At 39.3% G+C, this 21,172-nt stretch overlaps 1 protein-coding gene across 4 annotated transcripts in view; it reads left to right on the plus strand.

The window, feature by feature from the left end:
- The window catches only part of LOC135324445 (BDNF/NT-3 growth factors receptor), a 201,948-nt gene that overhangs the window by 63,024 nt on the left and 117,752 nt on the right, over positions 1-21,172 (plus strand). For 2 of the 4 annotated variants that reach the window (XM_064500812.1, XM_064500811.1), the window contains one exon: positions 14,966-15,037. The exons of the other annotated variants lie outside the window; for them this stretch is intronic. In XM_064500812.1, the coding sequence (XP_064356882.1) occupies positions 14,966-15,037 (72 nt within the window). The remainder of the gene's footprint in view (positions 1-14,965; positions 15,038-21,172) is intronic. 4 annotated transcript variants of the gene reach the window in all.

Consider the following 21,172-nt stretch of genomic DNA (forward strand, 5'->3'; position numbering starts at 1 on the left):
GAAATCCTGAACTTGTTGATTTCTCTGTTTGTACCTATAGAAGTAATTTGGTACCGTGTTTTACCTTCCATACTGCAGATTCTGTGGGCGTCAATCCTTTAATGTCTTTAGAGCATTTCATTATTTAGTCAATGAGTAGAATGTAAAAGAGGGATTAATTTGTGTGATTCAGTGGTTGTAAGATAAGATGTAGGGGAAAAAAAATGCTCAAATCCACGGTATATTTGGTGATGAGACATGTAAAGGCAATGATATTGCTCATCTGAAGCAGTCACCAGAAGTTATTTTTATTGTTTGACATTAGCATTCCAATCCTTGCAGTCATGGGCAGATCACGCAAATTGTCCGTCTCTGGTGCATCACTTGGATTATGGGAACAGTAATATTTATGTATCACATGGACATTTGGAAGATAAATTTGTTAATGCTTATAAGTACCTTACTTTGAAGAGGCAAATCACTATAAGTAGTTCAAAGAATGAGAGCTTTTATGAACTGATCCATGAAAGTCATTCTGTGTGAAGGATTTTACAAAGATCTTAAAATATTTAAGCCACTATTCTCTTGCATTACAATAAAGAAAAGATGTATCTCTTAAAATATTGCTCTGTAGCTACGTCACCCTATCAGAACATTTGACCCTGTGCTCTTTCTGCATCCATGCAGACTGGACATAGGAGGCAATGCAAGGAAGGGAGAATGGGAAGTAGGAGAGAATGTGGGTCATGAGAATTAGATGTTTCCCTACAAACAGAATAAAACAGAGCAGGCACAAAAAGAGACTGGAAAAAGTATATAAAGAAGAGTATATAAAAGTATATAAAATATAAATATATAAAAGTATATAAAGAAGAGGAGCAAATAAAACAAAGTAAGTCTTTTTTATTTTTTTATTTTTATTTTTTGAGTGGCCCCAGTTCTCCTGCACATGAAGTGCTATTTACCACAAAGTAAACACGCGCCTAGTGTAGGTGGCCATTTGAGAAATCTTGAGACCAGATGATACTTGAAAACTAGATGCTAAAAAACAGAGCAGTTCTTCGACAACATAGGCGGAAACACAAACAGTAGATAAACAGGAAGTATTCCTGGTAGAAGTTAGGTCCTTTGTGTGATCTCCACCTAGCAAAAAAGCTAATTTGGAAGGGGCTGCTGTGTAGTCCTAAATACTGGCAAAGGCCTGGGCCTGATTGTGAAGACAGGGAAATACCAAAGGTTACAGGTGAGCACATGCTATTTGCAATACAGTGACATCTTTTTCATTAAGATTATTTGATTCAGGTATGTGAGTCTCAGTTGAATAACACCACTGGGGTTACAAATATGTGTTGTTTAGGACCATGTTCCACTGCTGCATCCCATACTGAATGCTTTTACAATATCTGTCAGATTTTATGCAATTTTCTTCCATTTGCATTCCTCAGCTTTCAAACACTGACGAAGGATTCCTTCTGTGATTGAGTTGCATTGATTTCTGGTTCAGTGTCTGAGTAGTCTGAATTTTTTTTTTTTCTTTTCTGAACTTGGGAATCCCTGTGCTTGTCCTGGACAGAAGATAATATGATTACTGTGGTTCATAATGTTCTGTTTTTCAATGCCTGGCCATATTTGCTACTTATCAATTCTGTTAGCAGATGCTGAGACCTTAGTACAGTTAGAGTGTACTCCCCCCCCCCCCCCCCCCCGCACCCTTCTTCTTGAGTAAAAGTGTTCAGTATTGAATTTTGCACAAGGGGGAAAGATTCACCATGGGCCCAGAGACTGGCTTGCGTAGATCACTGCAGTGTAAGGATCTCATGATTCTCTCCTCTCGGCTCCTGTCATTTTGCTTCCTGCAGTGGAGCTGTGTCTTTTAAAGCATCATGGAAGAAATCAGAAAAATTTCAGACCAATTTAAGTATATTTCAGACAAGTGTGTGTGTGTCTAGAAAAGCTCCACAAACAAAACCACTCAGAGATTGAATATGATTTTAAAGTTTTCTGGTGCTTGTTTGCGCTTTCCCCAAATGAGGCAAATTGCTTGTTCTTTCTTGTCCAACTTTGAAAAAATGCACAAGAGTAGGCTTTTATCAACAGTTTCATTTAAATGTATCTGAAAATGCCTTTGTTTTCTCGGTATGTGCATTCTCATAACATTACACACCTTCGATCTGGATATTTGGGAAAAATAACAAAAAGGTTTTTTTGAGAAATTTATGGTGCTTCATTTTTCTGAATGAACAAGAGATCTTGTAAAGCCATCGTTGTTGTAGCAGTGCTGTTGCTGTTTAGGAAGAAATCAGGAAGTACAGAAGTTCACAGGATTTAAGAATAATGAAGACAAAAGGTAGCCAAGCTGCTTGAATATCTAGTAAAAAGAAAACTTTAGGTTTGTTTCAATTCTGGGCAAAACTTCAAATCAGATTGTTTGTTTTATTTGAATGAATAGGTCCTTTTTATATGTCCTTTTCGCACGCACCAGTGCATGTCTATCATCTCCCAGGATTGCTACAATGTGGAGGGGGAGCAGCTTTGTATTTTAGCTGTCGCCGCAGCCTCACCCCAGCAACCTGTGAATTCCCCAAAGCATTTTCTTTACGGTTAGCTGAACGCACCTTGTCCAAGTGACTCATATCTGTTCTCAGTTGTTCTCTTCCTGGAGATGTTGTGGCTCCCTGCTGCTTCCTCAGCCGTGTGACATAAGTCTGCCTCTCTGCTTCGCACAGACACAGTTTAGCCTTTCATGTTTATTTACTTAAAATATTAGGGCTATCCTCTGTCCTCAGCCTGGATGATAATCCAGCCTGAAGATCAGGCTAATACAGTATAAATAATACCTTTTTCTTTCAGAAATTAATTGTGAGGCAAAATGAGAAGGGTCTTAATATTTCCAAGAAGTTTTTAGCGCTGCCCTCAAAGCCCACTTTCTCCTACCTCCTGTTCTGTATGCTGCCTAAAACTCAGAATTACCTTTTTAAACCAGTGTCTCTCAGCCTCTCTTCTTTTTGTCCTCTGCCTTGTTCTGCCCCATTTAACACTGTTTGCTTTCCAGTATCAGAAATCAGGAAGAACTGACACTTCCAATATGGAAATGGGAAATCAGATCTAGCAAAATGAGAAAAATCAGATTTTTTTTCTTTGAGATTAAAAAAAAAGGGGGGGGATGGGTTGGGAATCTTCTATTTATTTATTTATTTATTTATTTATTTATTTTATTTTTTCCTGCTTCCTCAAAAAAAAAGTGGGGAGGGAGAAGAAGAAAAACAGCACAACAGGGTCCTTTATCATGAAGAGAAATGGACCTAGTAACTATTTAGTAACTATTATTTAACCTGGATTAATTTTATTCTTAATGTTAAAAGTTAGTGCCACTGTTATTTATTACACTGCCTGGTTTAGGGGAATGCCCTGGGGCACCAATTGGAGTAACGCAACCATATAAGACGTTAAAGAGTCCTTTACATGTCCCTGACAGAATACAAAGTATTTCTCCTGAAGCTTTACTTCTTCCTGGCAGTATGGCCAGCTAGTCTGACTGTGGTCCTCCTCTCTCCATCAGTCCCTTTCCTTCTTGTCCACTCTGAGCATCACATGTAGAACAACACAGAGCTAGCACCTCTGAGAACTCAGAATTGGTCATTTTCTCTCAAAATGGCTTAGTGCATCTCCTTCATGGAGTACCAAAAGGGAAGAAGATTGGCCATGGTTGTGGCACTTAGCACGGCTGTGCTCAATCTCCACACTGCCATAACTTTCCACAGTCCAAAATCACAGGTCTTTCACTTGTTCTGTGCTTCAGTTTCCCCATCATTGGAAAGGAAATATAGCATTTTGCTTTCTGTTAATTGCTTAATCTTATATAACTGCTACAGTTGTGAAGCACTCCGATGCTGTGGTGTGCAGTGTAAACCATATTAATGGTACAGCTAGTTGCAAATTTGGAATTCAGATAGGCTATATAGAAGTGTCTGCAGAGAGTATATGAAAACCTGTGCCGCTTAGAGGAACTCGTTTGTAATGCTAGTGAGGAATGGCAATGTTCATGGATCTGACACTTGTCCCTGGATCTGACAAGGCCAGCTGCAACATGGAGCTGTACTCTATCTGGCCTTTTAAAGTAGGAGAAATTTTAACTTTGGTTCTGGTCAGAAGACATTGCCACTAATTGGAATTTGGAGAGAAATACTTCTAAAATCGGTGATTTGAATTACTAGAGCCCTCTCTTTCACTGGGGAGTGCTCAGACATCTGGACTGGCAGCTGTGGTTGCAAGCTATAATAGCCAAGGGCTTCCAAGAAAGTATTGTGGTCTAGTCCCTCTGTGTTTGTGCCCTTTCAATAACTTCTATTTTTGTGATTTGTAGCAAGAGGCAGCAGCAGGAATGTATCTCCCAGAGATATTCCCTTTTCCACGCTAATGTCTGAACTAGAACATCTTAAATTCCTTTAATATATTTGGAGAGGCCTGTTGTGATGCTCTAAATGTTCCCACTGTTAATCCATCCTTTTGCTATGTTACGTGGAGATGTATTCTAAAAGCAGCCCGTATTTTAAACGTCTTCAGCTGGCTCTGATCCAGTTGTTCATCTGTTGAATGTGTCTTGTGCTGTAGCTATTTGAGGGTTAAATTAAAACATGCAGTCAACTTCTTAGTTGGTGGTAGCCACAAACACAGTATTTCTGCGCAGTGTCACCCTCTTGGGGGTTTCCCAAAAGCTCTCACAGCTCTCTGTCACTTTGGAGAACAGTAAATAGTCTCTCCTGCTGCATTTCCCTCTTTCTGTGCTTCGGAGTGCCATCTTGCTGGCTAGGCAGGCCATGTAGCTACTTCTCATGGTGTCTGAAACTTGGGCATTGTGGCTCAACTTGCACTGGCCTCTCCTTGTGTGCTCTGGGAAAATATTAATATGGGTTATTCTGCTGCCATCAGAAGAAATCATGCAATGTGCCGTGGGTACTGTACACCCCAAGGGTGCCTCAAATGCAGGCAGAGCAGGTTGTGAGACAGGTGAACAGCACAGAGCCTGTTCCCTGCCCGCTCCCCACTGGCTACGAGTCTGAGTGATCCAGCTGTTCAGCACAAAGCCCTCACTTCTGGCTCATGAAGTCTGAGGTGTGCAGCTCAGAGAGGCCGTGAGTACTCTGGATAAATGTCTCCATGCACTTGCTCTGTGCTTATGCGAATCCTCAGGCATGGACTTTCGGCCACTGTCAGAGACAGGGCACTGGGTGGTCACTTGGCTGGGCTGGTGTGGCTCTTCTTGCGTTCTTAGTTATGCCTGGTGCACACAGGAAGGTTGGCAAGGGGGACGAACTTTCCTTCTCTCTTTGTCACTTACAGCACCCTGTTCTTGTGAAGAAGAGTATAAAATAAATATCCCTGGCTTTATTTTAGCAAAGCAATTGTTTGGACTTTCTTAGGGTAAAATTCTTCCTTAATTGACCAGATGATCTGGCACGATTGTAGAGGAGCTGGAAGACACTTCTCCTTTAGCTGCTTGGAAGAACAGCCTATACTTTTGCCTCATACCTGAGGTATGCTACAGGATGTATAACAGGAGGAGTGCGATAGCAAACCTGCAGAGGAACTGAGAAGCATTCATTCTTTCAAGTTGTCCAACTGTCCTGAGGCCTTTGAGAGGCCTGCGATAGTTTGAATCCCTGATTTTCCTCTTTGTTCCTTAGCTAAGCCCAGAGCCTGTGTGATCCTCTAGGACCCACAGTGTCTGGAAGAATCTGTGCTGTTGGCGTGCAGTTGCTCAGTTCAGGCCTAAAGATCCCAGGTTTGGATCACAGGCATTCACCGTTCCCGAGAAAAGGGCAGGGCTGCCCCATTCTGCCTTCCCATCCCTTCCCCCTGTGGCAGCCATCCAGAGCACACCGGTGTCACCCCTGGCAGCTCCGGGCCAACAGTCTTACCCTCAAGGTGCCGAAGGGAGAGGAATTCCTACTATGTGTTTGCAGTCTTTCAAGCAATTGGCTGTGACCCATCTGTGTACTTTGAAAAATATTCATTCCACAATATGCATTCATTATTAATTACAATGACATCGCCTAGCATTTAAGTGCTTAGATACTGCAATGATGGCAACTTTAGCAAACCACGATTTGTTCCCAGAAGCCAAGATGACGCTTTTTCTAAGTACAGCCTATGCTTCTACAAACAGATGCTCTTGATTGCATGAAAAGCACAAAGATGAGCATTGTTTTCACTGGCTGCTACGTGTACAAAAATGATGTTTGTGCACACTATTGTGTATACCAGCTGGCCTTGGAACAGTGATCTGTTTGCCACTGAGCTCCCATTTTTTGTGCACACAAAATTCATGCCTGTCACTTATTACTTACCTTTTAACTACAAGGTATATAGCATCTGAGTGTTTCCCAGCTGCTCCTAACCCAGAAGTTTATTGAAATTTTAGATATTTTAAAGTTAGATACTTCATTTTTTTCAACCCATTCCATTGCAGTTTACTACTGATACCCTTTCTCCTCTGGTGTAATCCTGAATCTGCATCCAGGGCAACGAGCAATGTTATGGAAATACTTAATTTTAAATATAACCTTTCAGATTGACAGCTGGGTCACTGGTTTGTTCTACTTCAGGGTGTGGGGGGAGGGAAAAGGAGAATCTTGTATATAGGAGAGACTTCAGAATACAGTGCTTATTACTGTTACGTAGTTAAAGAACTGTCTTGTTAATGTTTAAAACTGAAGTAGCGTCCTTGGTAAGTGGGGGGGGGGGGGGGTTTGGAGAAGGGGCAGAGGAAATGGGCTGTATAGAATGGATGATTGGTATCTAAAGATGTTGGTATGCTGATGGCATCCTTCATTTAAAAAAAAAAGAAAAAGAAAAAAGAAAAAGGTCAGTGAGCCTGACTCTTATTTACACAATGGCCTCTTTATACTACCCTGCCAGTAAATGAGTGTAGATGGGAACTGGACTCATTTAGATTGATGGGAGTTAACATTTCTTTGGGGAAAGAAGTGCAGCAGGGAAAGTTCCTGCGGTTGGCTGTGTCAGCTTCCATATGCATCTAGGAAAGTATCTTTATAGTAACATGGGAAACTAAATCCTCCCAGAGAATAGGTGAAACTTAATCTTGGCCTTTAGCTTCTCAATTAACCTTGGCACTGTAACACATCGAGCTCTGGATGAGGGAGGCATCTTAGAGTGGCTCTTAAATAGCTCCTTAAATAGGGGATGAAATATCAACTTTTTGCTGGCGTACTGGTTCCAGCCAACGTGGCAGAACTTATGAGGGAAGTACAGAAAAGAGCCCCAGCTAATAAGCTCTCTGTTGAGCCTGCTTTGGGCAAGGTATGAACCATGGCCAATTTTCTTAGGTGAGTCTTAGCTACAAAAGGTTAGTGGAGGAGGGAGCTAAAGAACTGAATTTTCAGACTGTGGCCTTGCCTACACTTCAGATGTACCTGACTACATTGGCTGATGTGCAGAAAACATAAAAGGTATGGCAAAATGTATTTTGCTGGTGTCAGTGAGAAAAATTCAGGTGTCTAATGGTAGGTATGAACACAGGTTTTAGGCTGAACTGAAACATTTTTACACAAATCTTGTGTATGTGCACCGAGAAGTTCGTGTACTTGGACACTCATGTGTGCTTATGTGTTCCTGGTTTGGTGTATAGCTTGTCAGCTATGTGCAGATAAACATCTTCTCAAACGTGGCACAAGATACTTTTCTGCTTTAACAGAACTTTATGCTGTATAAATGGTTTTTATTTGTCCAGTGTGTTCATAGTTTAGTGACTAAGACAAGTGTGTCAATTTTTGAAGTACTTCATGGGTTCGTTGCTTATGATTCACCTTTTAGGATGTGGTTGTAGCTCTGAGACATTTCTGTCATTTAATCTCACTGAAAAGTTTGGCTAGCCATGCAAAACACATCTAAAATGCTAAAGCTGAAAAAATAGACAAAATGAATTGGAATGAATGTTGCATGATTTTGCATGATTCTTGCAGCCAAACTGAACAGATTTGTTCTTGCCTTTTTGCAAAAGAATATTTTGTAGGTCCTCGTGTGGATTAGTCTGTCTTCAGAAGTAGTACAGGTGGATGGAGATTCCTTCTACTAGCATCACTCTGATCCTTAGCCTGAAAGGAAAATTACATTTTCTTTTCTTCTTTCTGAGACTGACTGTCAGGATTCAAAGATCAAATCGTAAAGAACAACATTGTGGCAGTTTGGGTTTGTCAGATAGGTCTAAACCATGAGTCATGCAAAACTCATGGCATTGAAGGTGAATGATAAGTTACTTAAGGATGATATGAAATGTAGTTGTGGGTCAGGTCTACACTGAGTAAGGTCTTGGATCCCGACCAGGAATATTTTAGCTAGAGGGTTGATAGTCCAAGAATAAGAGCAGGTGAACCTCCTGCAATTCATTCAGTTAGCTTAATGAGAAATATGGCTAATAGTTTGAGACAGATGGGATTTTTTTTTCCTTTTTCTCCTTTTTTTTTTTTTTCCTTTTAAGGCAAGATCAAAGCCTGCCTTCATCGTGGGGGGAAGTTTCAGGGCTAAGTGAGAAGTGATGGAGAGGGGTGAGGGAGGGGATGAGAGCAAAGGTAAGGGAAACTAAGAGAGGAGATCCCTGGGGATGTGAGAAGTCTAGATGAGGTGAGTAGGTAGGAAATTTCTTAAACTGTCATAGGGGAGAAAAGGAAAAGATTGCTAGGATCAAAGGCACAGTATTCAATTAAGATGGGCAAGGGGGGACTACCTTCTGTCAGCTGGGAGGATGGCAGAGGTGGAGGAAGTGCAAGTTCTTGTCCTGGGTTTGCTGCCTGGGACAGCGAGGGAGAGCCGAACCTGGCTTTGCAAGGGTGGACCCTGCCATGTCAGAGAGGGGCAAAGGAAACACGGGGTAAACGAGTGAAACAAGGAGAGGATTGCCAACCCTATCCAGTGAGAGGAAGGGACAAGACAGTGGCGGAGGGAGGACTGAGAGCAAAGGAGAGTATCAGCCCTGATGAACTGGAGGTAACAGTGTCTGTGCACTCACCTATCTTTAGCTGTGCCGCTCAGTGTGTCCATGTACTCATGAATTCCTGCACACCTGTGATCCGTTTTAAAAACAAAATAACAACAACAACAAACATTTAAACTGCAGCTTGGGATGAACTGAGTCTGGACCACTGGCACTGAAAATCAGACAGGCAGGGCCAAGAGATGAGCTTCTTGTGCTGCAACCGGGTGAGGAAGTTTATTCTGCAAAGCTCTGTAAACAGCACTGTGGCAGTCAGCCTGGCCCCTAGCCAGGACACCTCTGTTGGCAAAGTTTTACTTAATCTGACCTGTGCTATTCACGTGTGGTCACAAGACTGGATGTGAACACATCAAAGAACAATACAGAAACAAATGTGAACAGCAGTCACCCTTTCTCCTAATAGTGAAACTTGGATGCTTCAAGGAATATGGGGACTTTCTGTCTATGCAATATGTACCGTTAAAGTCAGGACTGAAGTGAAAAATGAGGGCTCTCACCCTCCCATGTGCAAATAATTGTATGCACAGAAACAGCTGATTAGAATTGTGGATCAGCTCCATTAAATCAGAAGAAAGGCAAGTTGTGTCACAGTGATTGGCACTGCAGGGTTCAGCCAGCAGTGAAAGCAGGCTTCTCCCTGGATTTGGCTGCAGCATCCTACCGCTTTTTCAGCACTGGAAGTGCCACTGATGGAAACAGGAGCTCCAGGTCAGTGCAGAGTAAGCAGTGTGATCAACAAGGTGGATATGATACTTGCAGCGTGTATGGAAGAGCAGAATTGCTCCTGGTCTGTAAATTTAGGTACCACACTTCTACCTCACCAGTATTACAGACTTATGTATAGGATTGTATGCAGCTTGCTTTTTAAAAACCATTACAGATCTTCTTTGACTTTAAGTGGCTGTAGAAGGGATAACAAGGATTGTAAAACTTTTTACAGAAGAATGCTCCACTGCATTTTATTCCTCCTTGATTTTATATAAAGTCTTTACAGGAGCCATGGGACTGAGCAAAACTGTACAACCAGGAGTGGGAAGGTTTGTGGTGTCTTTGAAATGTAAAGGGAACAAGATATTTTAATAATGGAGTTTTGATTTGGGATCTGCTTTTTCTGTCTTTACCATAAACAATTAATTCTCAGTTCTTACAGACCAGTGGTTACTGAATTAATCACTGTCCAGTTCATGATAATGAATCATCTTGTTGTTCATTACCATTATCTTACAGATCAGACAAACGTAGGTGGAAAATATAAACTGGACAAGAACATTATGAAAGAGTCTTCTCTGTCCTTATAGCACCATATAACTTCTGATGTAAAACTGTCCATCCCCAGAATCTCACCAAATTTATTGTATGCTAAAACTGCAGTTCTGACCTAACATTTAAGATGCATTGGTTTCTGGGTTTGTTATAGTGTAGGTTTTCAAATTTTCTGTGATTTGTAGTCTGTAACCCACAGTTCTCCCTGACTTAAATGAGTGTCCTTATCATTCCTCAGTTTGCTTGTTCCTTACCTGTGATCTTTTAATCTTTTTTTTAGGTGTTTTTTTCACTAGGGTACAAACATGTAAATCTCCATGATAAGCAGAACTGTTACATTTCAGAATTTAGGCCAGAAGGGATTGTCTTTTTTTTTTTTTTTTTTTTACTGAGATTTTACAGTATAGAATTTTTAATGACTTGTATGCTTCACTTCAAGATCATGGTTAGTGTTTCATCTTACTATGTGAATTCATGAATCATTAAGTATAGAAGTGGCAGCATTGCTCTAGTGGTTTTTGATATCCAGTTACTATAGAAAGCACCTGAATTTGATACCGCTGGTAGTAATTCTCACCTTTGTCAATGTTACTACATTGTCCGTGAAAAAGAGGGTATAAGAAGTGTCAGTTTCTTAAAGCAGTGGTTTCTAAGGAAGATTTCTAATCTCTAGAAAGTAGAAATGTTGGTAATGAAGAGGAATGTAGAAGGGAAAGTTAAATCAAACAGATGCTTTTAAAATGGACCGTTTCTTATGTGTGTGAACATACAGTCACAGTCTTGGTACCACTGAGCCCTCATTTGTGCAGATATCCCCTAGAGACTTCATCTAATGCATTGCTGTGTGGCAGTGTGGGCAGAAGTTATTGCATTTATTCTCTCCTGCAGCAGATGGTGAACTGAACAATCTTTTCATATTTGTACCTTGCTGGTATACCTTTCTCAGTTGAACAGTATCTCTCTGGGAGGAAATGTCTGCAGTCAGTGGTGTTTGGCTGTTTGATGAACTTGTTTATTCTAGTTCTCTTGGTTTGATCACATTAAAGAAAAAAAAATCTTGGCTTAATTTGTCCAGTCTTTTAACGTAGTTGATTTGTTTAGTAAAGGCTTTTTGAAATCAGAAAAGCAGTTCTGTAACCTAAATTATTACTTCTTTATAGAAGTAAGTTAATAGCTGAAGAGTGATTTGCAGTAAGATGAGCCAAGATGGAAAGAGGATGCTTTCTTTGTATTGCAGTAAGTAGCATTAATAGCTGGGCCTACTTAAAGGAAAGCTATTGGAGATAATTTCTAGGAAAGGAGACTTTAGAAGAAAAATTAAGAATTTATTGAGGAGGGAAAACTCAGCTAGAAGGAGGATGAAGTGAAATGCAAGATAAATTAGAAGAAAATTATCATACACCTTCCCGCATCACATCTAATGGTTGTCTTTCTGCTCCCCACTCTACCCTTCCACATCCCTTTACTACTTGAGTGACACAGAACAGGGGTTACTTGGATTTCTCCTGCTGTATAAATTACCATTGTTCACATAATTTTATATCATTCCATTCTGTGAAGAGCTTTTTTTTTTAAAAAAAAAAAAAGAAGGAAAAACTTGCCAAAAGGATGTTTGTGATGAAAAGTGTGTTCAAAGGCCTTTTAGCCATAGAAAAGATCCAAAGAGTTGAAAATGCTATTTTATCTAGTGGGTACTAATGAAAGCCTAGGTAGTGGCACAGGCAATCAATAGCACCCTTTGGTTGCTCACAGTAATAAACATAGTATATAGACAGTCTGAAGTACACAAAACCAGACACCTTTTGAGTTGCTTCCTAGGTGTACTTCTTGTTGTCTTGAGTGAATTTGTGGTTTCTTTTTATGAATAGTTTGTAAACATGTTACTTTTGAGGAGGCCTGAAGAACGAGTCACTTGGATACTCATAAAATTGGAATTAGGAGCATGCTATGGGAGTTCATTAATGATTCAGGACGGTTGGTTTCAGTTTCCCCTCCTTCCTTTCACAAGACAAAATCCAATCAATACTTCTCTTTCAAGGTCATAACTGATGCTTGATGTCTGTCCTTCTCATAACCCTTCCTCCCCACCATATAAGTATTTTGGAGGATTTAATTACTTGTTTAATAGAGGTTGTCATCAATAACTTTTAGTGTAGTCAGGCTCAGACATAAAGGCATATTATTACAGGACGGGGCTCGGCCCTGATCCAAGTACATGGGAGCTGTGCTGATGAATGGCTTTGGGTCACACTGGCTGGCGGTCATGAAAGGGGCTTTTCCCCTCCCTTCCCATCCCCAGTAATCCTGTGGTTGTAATGTGGACCGGAAAGCATGTTCTGATTTGAAATAATTGTAGAACGCCTCTCTGAGATACTGATTTTGTGAAGCTTGTGAAATTGGGCTGAGTTTGAGAAAATGGAGTTTCTCTCTGTGGGAGAAAGGGTGTTTTCACTGCACGGGTGATGGTCTGTCTTACTGTATTTTGGCATTTTGTTTTCTAGAACAGCGAATGAAAGGTATACACAAAAAATAGTTAATTTTTTTTTCTTGTTTGGAAACTGGTTCAGCCTAGACTAAGTAAACTTGTCCCATGCAGAATAACTAACCTCACTTCCTGAAGTTATATTGTAAATCCTAAGGGGAGTCCCAGATTCAGTATTTTAATTGCAGGAAAAGAAACAATGTTCCACTAATGGGAGTGGAAACCTTTCTCCCTGTAAAATAGCTTTCCTGTTTCAAGAAATAACATAAGCAGTCACCCACAAATACAGAAGACTATCTTAATTATACTTTTGTTTGGAATCTCATTAGAGTATTCTCTCAGACAAGCATTTCCTTTCTGAGCAGGCTACTAAAATACAGGTTAGGTAGTTTGATGAGAGGTAAAGGAGGCTTTTCTCTCCTTACACAGTTCAGTTTTCATGTAGGCATCACATCGCTAAACAGGATCTGCTTTTAAAAATCTAAATTCTGTAGTTTAAAAGTGATATTTAAGAACTGTTGACTTGGGTGGAGTGAGCTGGATGTATTTGTAGTAGCTGAAAAAGCTGTTCTGACACAATTTTCATGTTGGCTGAAGAATAGCAAATAAAATTTAAGGCGTTGTCTCTTCCTTCCCTTGGTCCGTAGGAAAATCCAGACAGTGTAAAAGTCTGCAGTCGTGACAGAATTCTGAGTTATCTTAATCATTTCAGGAGCAGATTCCTGGAGGTCAGCTTTATTGTAGAACATTATGAACACAGTTAATCATGCCTGTTGAACACAATGGATCCAAATTTGCTGTGGGTCATAATCCTTAATCTGTCAAAGAATGTGCACAGTTCACTTTACTTATTCTACAGATGTTATATTTAATATGGCTCAAATCAGTTTTATACGTACTGTATTGATTTTATGCTGTTCATAAAATGCTGGTAATAGAAAATCTATTTCTATTGCTTTTCTGTGTGGGACCAGGACCTTAATGTTAATATGATTTCCAAGGAAAAAGCTGTTCAGTGACTCAATTTTGTGAAGTCCATTGGAGGGGATTTTTATTTATATATGTGTGTATATGTGTAGCTACACAAATTTTGGAGCAATATAATTTAAGTACGTAAGTGAAATTGAGCCCTGCTATTTGGCTGGGGTTTGCTTTTACCTATTTTCAGATGTTTGGACCTACACTGAATTCATAAGGAATGTCCAGGTTTATTGGCTACAGATCTGTTGTCTTTGCCTGTGAAGAACAAATAACTGCTTGAAGAAGTTACAGTTTTGTTTATAGCTTTCCAGTTTGCACTTAATAAGTTCATATTTTCCAATTGTGAAGAATATTTAGCACTGGTATCGAAGAAATTGGGATAGAGAGGCTTGAATTTGCAAGTCTTTTATTTATAGTCACTGTGACTCCTCATGCTGAACTACCCCAGTCTAAAGGAGAAGGGGAGACCTGTTGTTACGCTGCACTGGTACCTCCTGCGTTGTAGGAGCAACAAGGGAACACCAGGGCCTCTGACACAACGTATGGCCACTTGGAGAAATTATAGGCAATACAGGCTGGTTAAAGGCTGATTCTAGTACTGGGAGTAAGGAGTTAGAGGCAGGTGCTGAATGAGCTGCTTTGATGTTAGGTCTTCTGAGGATTTTTTAATGCAGTGAATTACTGACTTCCCTGATAATGAGTGGGGTTTTTGTTCTGTATATGATCCCCAACAAAAGCAAAAACCCCAAACAAACCCCACAAACCCCAAGCAAAAAAAATGCTCTGTGCAATATAACCGAGGATTGACCCTTGAACTCTGCAGGAGCTGTCCGAACATAAGGCTCGTTTTTGGAAGCCAAGGATATATACCAAGAAGAATTTGGCCAGTTAATGGAGACTTTCTCTTCAGTACTAATTATAAAGCATGATACTACAATTGTTTCCTAAATGTTATTAAGCTGTGCTGGCTTTCTGTATCTCTAAAACACATGTACAGGATGTGTCTAGTCAAATCCAGTCCAGAAAATATCAGTTAAGAGTGACAGCCATCCTCATAGTATAGCTTCATAACTGTGAAAAGTGTGAACTGGGAACAGTCTAGAAGTACCACGATAGATGATTTCTGTCCTGCAAACTAGGATGGAAGATAAAGCAATTGGTAAAGAAATGTAAATGTAAAAAAAGAGTAGACTTGACAATTGCAAACCAAACCCTTGACATTGCATTAATGATAATGCATTCCATTCCAGTTCATGGTGAAGTAAAAGGAGTTGGTCTGGTAGATCAAATATGGCTTTCATTGCAAGACTGCGATAATGAAGGTGAGATGATAAAGCTATTCAGACTCCTAACCTATAAAAAACAATGATTATATTGTTTTTATATCTACTCAGTGAATTTGTGGAATTATTTCCTCTTAGAACTAATGTCATTCTAACATACTACACTTATTTTCAGTTTTATTTCCAGGATATATTTTTATATGTGTGTATGTGTATGCAGTATATATGTATGTATATACATATATATCAATCATGTATTTGTGTATATACATACACATACAAACCCTTTTCTTGGTAAATAAAATACATATGCAGTCAAAATTGTGAAAAATTAATGATGCATTTTAGGTTCCCTTACGAATCTGGGAAATTCTTTTTGGGCAAATGTCAGGGGTTTGAACAGAGCTTGAAAAAGATGATATTCTATTGAAATATTTGTTGAATTGGGATGGACTAAATAATACTATGAGAATGAAACTTGCTGCATTGTTTTGCTCTGAGAAATCCATTGTTAAGCAGGATTTGCTTACACCAAATGGATTCTTACCAAGCCCAGCTCTGTATCTGGGGAGAAATCCCAAATATCATGTTTAGACTAGTTTCTTTAGACTAGTGTGTTTGCGTTGGGAAGGGATATTCTTTGTTCGCTAACGTGTTCTCAGTCATCATCTTTTCCAGTCCAGACAGGATGAAAATCACGAGAGCTCTCAAATACTTGTTGATTAATATGTTTTTCAGAGAGAATGTCAAAAATTACTTTCTGCTCTATTAATATTGTTTTATGGAACCAAGTGTAAATAATTAGAACTGGTCAAATACCAGGCTTTTCTGTCATTCATTAACAAAACGAGTACAATTATTTTGAAACCCTTTTTAACAAGTCGCTTTAGTAGCATAGAGTTCACATAACTGACTCACTCCTTCCGTTCCATTGCACTTTAAGTAATCAGAAATAATTCAATTCTGTATTGTCTGTTAAGTGTTCTCCCTGCAGAATAGACATAATGTGTGGTTTGCAAATACTGTATCATTTCACTTGCTTCTGGGGCAAAGCAGCTAGCCGCATTTGAAACTGTGTGTATACCAATAAAGCAAAGGCGGCTCGGGTATGTTCTCTGGCCCTGAGGGGAAGGTATGGATTTTGCGCATGTGTTTAAAACTCTCTTCTCCCTCTTCCCTCAGATAGGATGGCCTCATCCATATTGTGTATGGTGAATAATCATAACCCATGCTGTCCTTTGAACCTTATCAGGACACTGTCTGGGAGAGTGCTATTTAGCTTAGCCCAGAATGGTACCGTGGTTAATGTAGATAAAATAGTTGTGGATTAAAAAAAAAAAGGAAAATCTATGTCTTTGCTCAAGCCATGACGAGGCATGTGGTTGTGGCTATTTATTCACTGGAAACGCAAGGGGATTTATCATGACTATGAAGGCTGAGGACTCTGGGTTTCTGAAGCAGTGCCTTGGGCGTGGGGGGATGGATTGTCACCAAGTAAAGCATCAGTCCCTCTTACTTTCATCACTGTAAGCATTTTTTGACCTTAATAGGGCTAGAAGACCATTTTTTTCCATGGAAATGGGGAAATTCAGGAGGCATAGCTCAGCAATATGGCAGGAATAACTGAGCAATGGCTCCATTCCTTTCCTGATTCTGCCCCTACAAAGCTATTTTATGGAAATATCTTTGGGATTGCATTTCAAAGCTTGGTTCACACGTGTGGAAAGAGGGAAAGAATATTTCTGTTGCTTTTCATACAGCTCAGAAAGTTATGTTCGGGGTGCATCAATGGTGGCAGACAAATAGGATCCAAATAGGATGTATAGTATACAGTTTGCCAAAACACGTGGATGAGGAACCCAACATCTTCAGCTGCAGGAACACAGTTGCAAATAAGAAAATAGCCTTACTGAGTTACTTGCTAATAGCCTCCCCTGGCAGTTATGGCAGTAAGCAGCTGAACATGGTATCCATTATAGACTCATGTCTCTAATTTATTTCATATTAATTAAGATTCTAATTACATTGTATCATTTAGTAAAACTGTTTACTTTCTCCCATAAGAAAGTTGTTTAGTCTTCAGACAGGGCTCTTTGGATGTAATTTAGATACAGTTAGCCTGTTAAATATAATATGTGTTTAGTTCTGGCAAAAAGGTGCAGTAAAAGGTAACATTTTTAAATATAAAGAGTGGGAGCTTCCTTTTTTCCCAAGACTTGTTTGCAATACCTTTGTCCTTCTCCATTCCTTACTGTACCGTGTGAAGAGCACTCCTTTGAACGGAGATCCATTTTGTGCCCATGTGTCTATAAAACTGGGAACAGAACAAAGCAAATCAGTGCGAGCCTGGAGTAGGTGCACATCGCTTTCACTTTGGCTCCACAGGGTTGTGCTTCAGGAGACTTGGACTGCTTTATTTAGTTCCAAGCTGTACAATATTTTCCCTCAAAAATCTTTTCCATCTCCTGTGTTTGGGAGGAATCACAGGGGTGTTCACAGCCAAGCAGTGTCTTCAGTGTGATTCCAAGTGACTGCAGTGCTTGGGAAGAGAAGAAAGTCCCTGGAGCCTTTGAAGAGGTGTAGGACCTGCGTATATATACCTCAGGCTGCCTGCAGAATGTATGCTAGATGTTGGGATGGTTTTTTAGGGGTATAAGTCCTGACCATGAGCTCCATGAGGAGATATCCTGTGCCTCATCCTTCTCCCTCAAAGCCCATGTGGTGTTGTGGAGAAGGACTCATTTGGATGTGGTTCAGTGAAAGACAACTAAGTTTGTCTCTTCCCTATGATGTGACAGTAGGATTTATGGTAAGAGGTAACAGTTTTTTGGGAGGTATTCTGTTTTTTTGATATGGAACCTATTTGCCATGTTTGGGCTAGCTGAGATTTGATGCTTGCTTGCTTGCTCTCAGTCTAATATCCTAATCATTGACTATACTACTTCTCAGTAGAATTTATCCAGCACAGATCAGCTTTTTTAAGGAAGATCATTAATGATTTTTTTTAGGGAAGCCTTAAGCTGAATTGCCGTAAAGGAAGGTGGTTGAGATTAATGAAATAAAAAGAATAGAATTGTTTTACTAGATGCAGTCAGTGATTAGCATATGTGTCTTGTAAGAAGTGCTTGGGCTTCACAGATCCAAGGTAAAATGTCATTGAAAGGAAGCTGGAGAACTGTTCAGTAACAACTATGAGGCCTGTAATGATCAAAGGAATGGATATTATTGTAGGGCAATAGTTAGCAGAATAATCTCATTATAAATTAATACATATGATGCAGTTCCATGACTCTTCTTATTATACTAGAAGAAGAAACATTATTTATCTAATTTCTATGTATAGCTTGGCTTGCCAGTTCAAGTCAAAAAGGCCATATATGGAATATCTATTGATCTTTGGAATTAAACAAGCTAAATTCTTGGTTGAGTTGGCTTTCAGTATTCAGGTAGAGAGAGACAGACTAGTTTCCAAGTTGACAATGAATCTATTTTTCAAAGAGTTGAGACATAATTATGCTATGTCCTTCATGTGCTCTGATCTTCTTTTTTGTGGCTGTAAACTGACACTTGTCAAAAGTGCATCCGTGTAGTATCATTTTTGTATTTTACATGCATACTGATGAGTGTATTAAACACAAATGCTAGGGATGTTGTAAGGTAAACAGCTTTTTTCTTTTTTTTATTTTTTTTTAAACTGCTTTGACTTTTCAAGGACTTGCAGGAAGCTTTGAGAAATGTTCCTTGAAATACTGATTGATCTCTTAGGCATGCAGTGTTTCATGCAAAAGAAGTGTGGAATAACCTGTGGATGTCTAGGTTTTAAAATGTGTGTACAGATAGTAACTGTTACACCCTTTTCTGTGAGCTGGGCTTCCTACTGAGGTGTGTTTTCTGTGGTTCTGTGGGGAGCTGCCGTTTCTGCAAAATCTCTTGTTTCTGAGTCTGACCAGTTGCTTATTCACAGTGTCTCTTTTTTCTTTAACCTGTCCCTGAATTAGGAGCTGCGCAAAATATACCCATTGACTGGCTCTGAGAGCTGGTGGTTTGAGCTTAAGGTTTTAATGTCCTTGACTCTCACTAATCAATAGCAAGCAGAGCAAGTACAGCATCAGCAGCAATATTGTAAAAGGAAACGTCTGTTGGATATTGTGCTGGAAGACAAGAGGGTAATGACTCTCCTTGAGAAAGATACAATATATTCTCCTTAAGAATGCTGAGCACAAATGTTTCGTTTTCTGCTGCCTGCTTGGAAAATGATCACATCTTCCAAAGTATCGTACTAGGAAATAAAATAAATAACCCAAATCAGACCAAGGAAAAACAGATTAAGATATTAAATGTTCATTGTTGGCAGCGTAGAGGACTGTTAGTCCAAAATATTTTTGGTCTCTGAAATGCTGAGTAGACAGGTCAAGTTTTACTATCTCATGGTCCTAACTCATTTTACACTGAGAACAGCTTTATAGGGTCCTTTACTAAAGTACATATAATTCTGTTTGACCCCCTTCCTAGTTTTATGAACTTGTGGATCAATGAACCAAACCATTAAATAGATTGAATGCTGCTTGCAACAGTAATGTTAATGGCTCCAATTTTATTAAGCCCATTTGGAAATCTCATACAGGTGTCAGCGTCCATAAAATGATAAACTGTGTATCCATACCTGTGGAGCATAAATTTAAACAGTAGAGGAAATACTAGTAATATTGGAAGAGAACTCTTTTTAAAATACTGCAATATTTTGAAGAATTACAAAGGAAAGCATAAACTCTAGGTTTTGATTTACTGTAATTAGTCCTCAGGTTAATATATTGTATTGTGTACTGTCTTCTGGGTGTTTTAAGTAGCTAGAACAAGTAAGAGGGTCAAGACTTCATCTTCATGTGCGAGAAGATGGGGTGGATTTTTAACCTTTTCTGGTCTTAGTTTCTACAATTACTAAGTAAATTCAGTCACTGGAAAATCTGATCTGGAAAGAAAACCTAATGTGAAATTCAGATCTGGATTCTTCTGGGAATTCCTGGCCTGTAATAAGGTAGAGTGTGTCCAGGTCTCTGTGTTTAGCTCTTAGGTTTTCATTTCTTTGTTTTCTGTCCAAGCTTCTATCTTTAGGTAAAAAATAATATATATTTTTGTCATTAGAGTTTTTAATGACGTGAATGAAAAAACTATCATAGAGCCTCATGAGATGTAAGGAATGTTTTCTTTAAAAAAAGTTGCATTTAATGTTTAGGTTGCAAAGGTGCTCTGATCCATGCAGAATCCTGAAGAAAAAGGATAGTTTTCTTCAGACAGCTTTATCTTCTGCAGCTGTGTAGGCACTGCTCTAATGAAACAGGACATTATTCTTTTTGTGCAATAAACATTCTCCAGAAACCTATCCAGGAGCCTCTCCTTGCTTTTCAATAAAAATGAGGTGACATTTTGTCCTCATTTTGCCACAGCATTAGCGTGCACTGCTGTTTGAAGCAGTGGCTCAGGTCCAAGAAGCAAACTAGGAATGAATTATTTCATTTAATTTTCTACTTAAAATCAGAAACTGACAAATTTGATAAGAATATCTTTTTAGGTAATGCAGCTACATCTTTCTTCTCTTTACTTTCCTCCCTTCCACTCAGCAGTGTGAGCTCCATATAAATCACTGTTCATTTAAAAGGGCTTACAGATGCATGTCTTGTTATGCTTGATTGCCTCCAAGCTGGAAAAAGTAAAAATGTAAGCTGATTTTTGTTTCAAAATACTCTGTGTGGATCAAAGCACCAAGTAACACTCTGTTTAGGATAAACCATATGCACGTGGTGAAGAGAGAAAGCATAACGAGGTGTAACATCTTAGGAACTCTTAATTGCACAGCATTTATTTTGCTTGTGCTTTCTCTTGAATACTTGCGTTTACATACATGATCTCTGAATTTATGCAAATCTTCAGATATTTAGAAACATATTTGGAGAGCAGAATGTGAGTATATGAAACCTAAGTTCTCAATTCAGTGAAGTCATCATTACAGGAATCTTTTATTTGGTCTGGCAGGGTTCAGATCAGGTTTGAAATGACCAGGAGTGTTCACTTTGAGACCTCTAATTTATGTAGAAGTCGTGGGAATATATTGTTTTGTATACTGTTGGATTAAAAAGGATCTCGGACAACTGAAGTTTATCTTCTTGCTTTGCAATA

Source organism: Dromaius novaehollandiae, chromosome W (assembly GCF_036370855.1).
Source record: "Dromaius novaehollandiae isolate bDroNov1 chromosome W, bDroNov1.hap1, whole genome shotgun sequence".
Lineage (NCBI taxonomy): Eukaryota > Metazoa > Chordata > Aves > Casuariiformes > Dromaiidae > Dromaius > Dromaius novaehollandiae.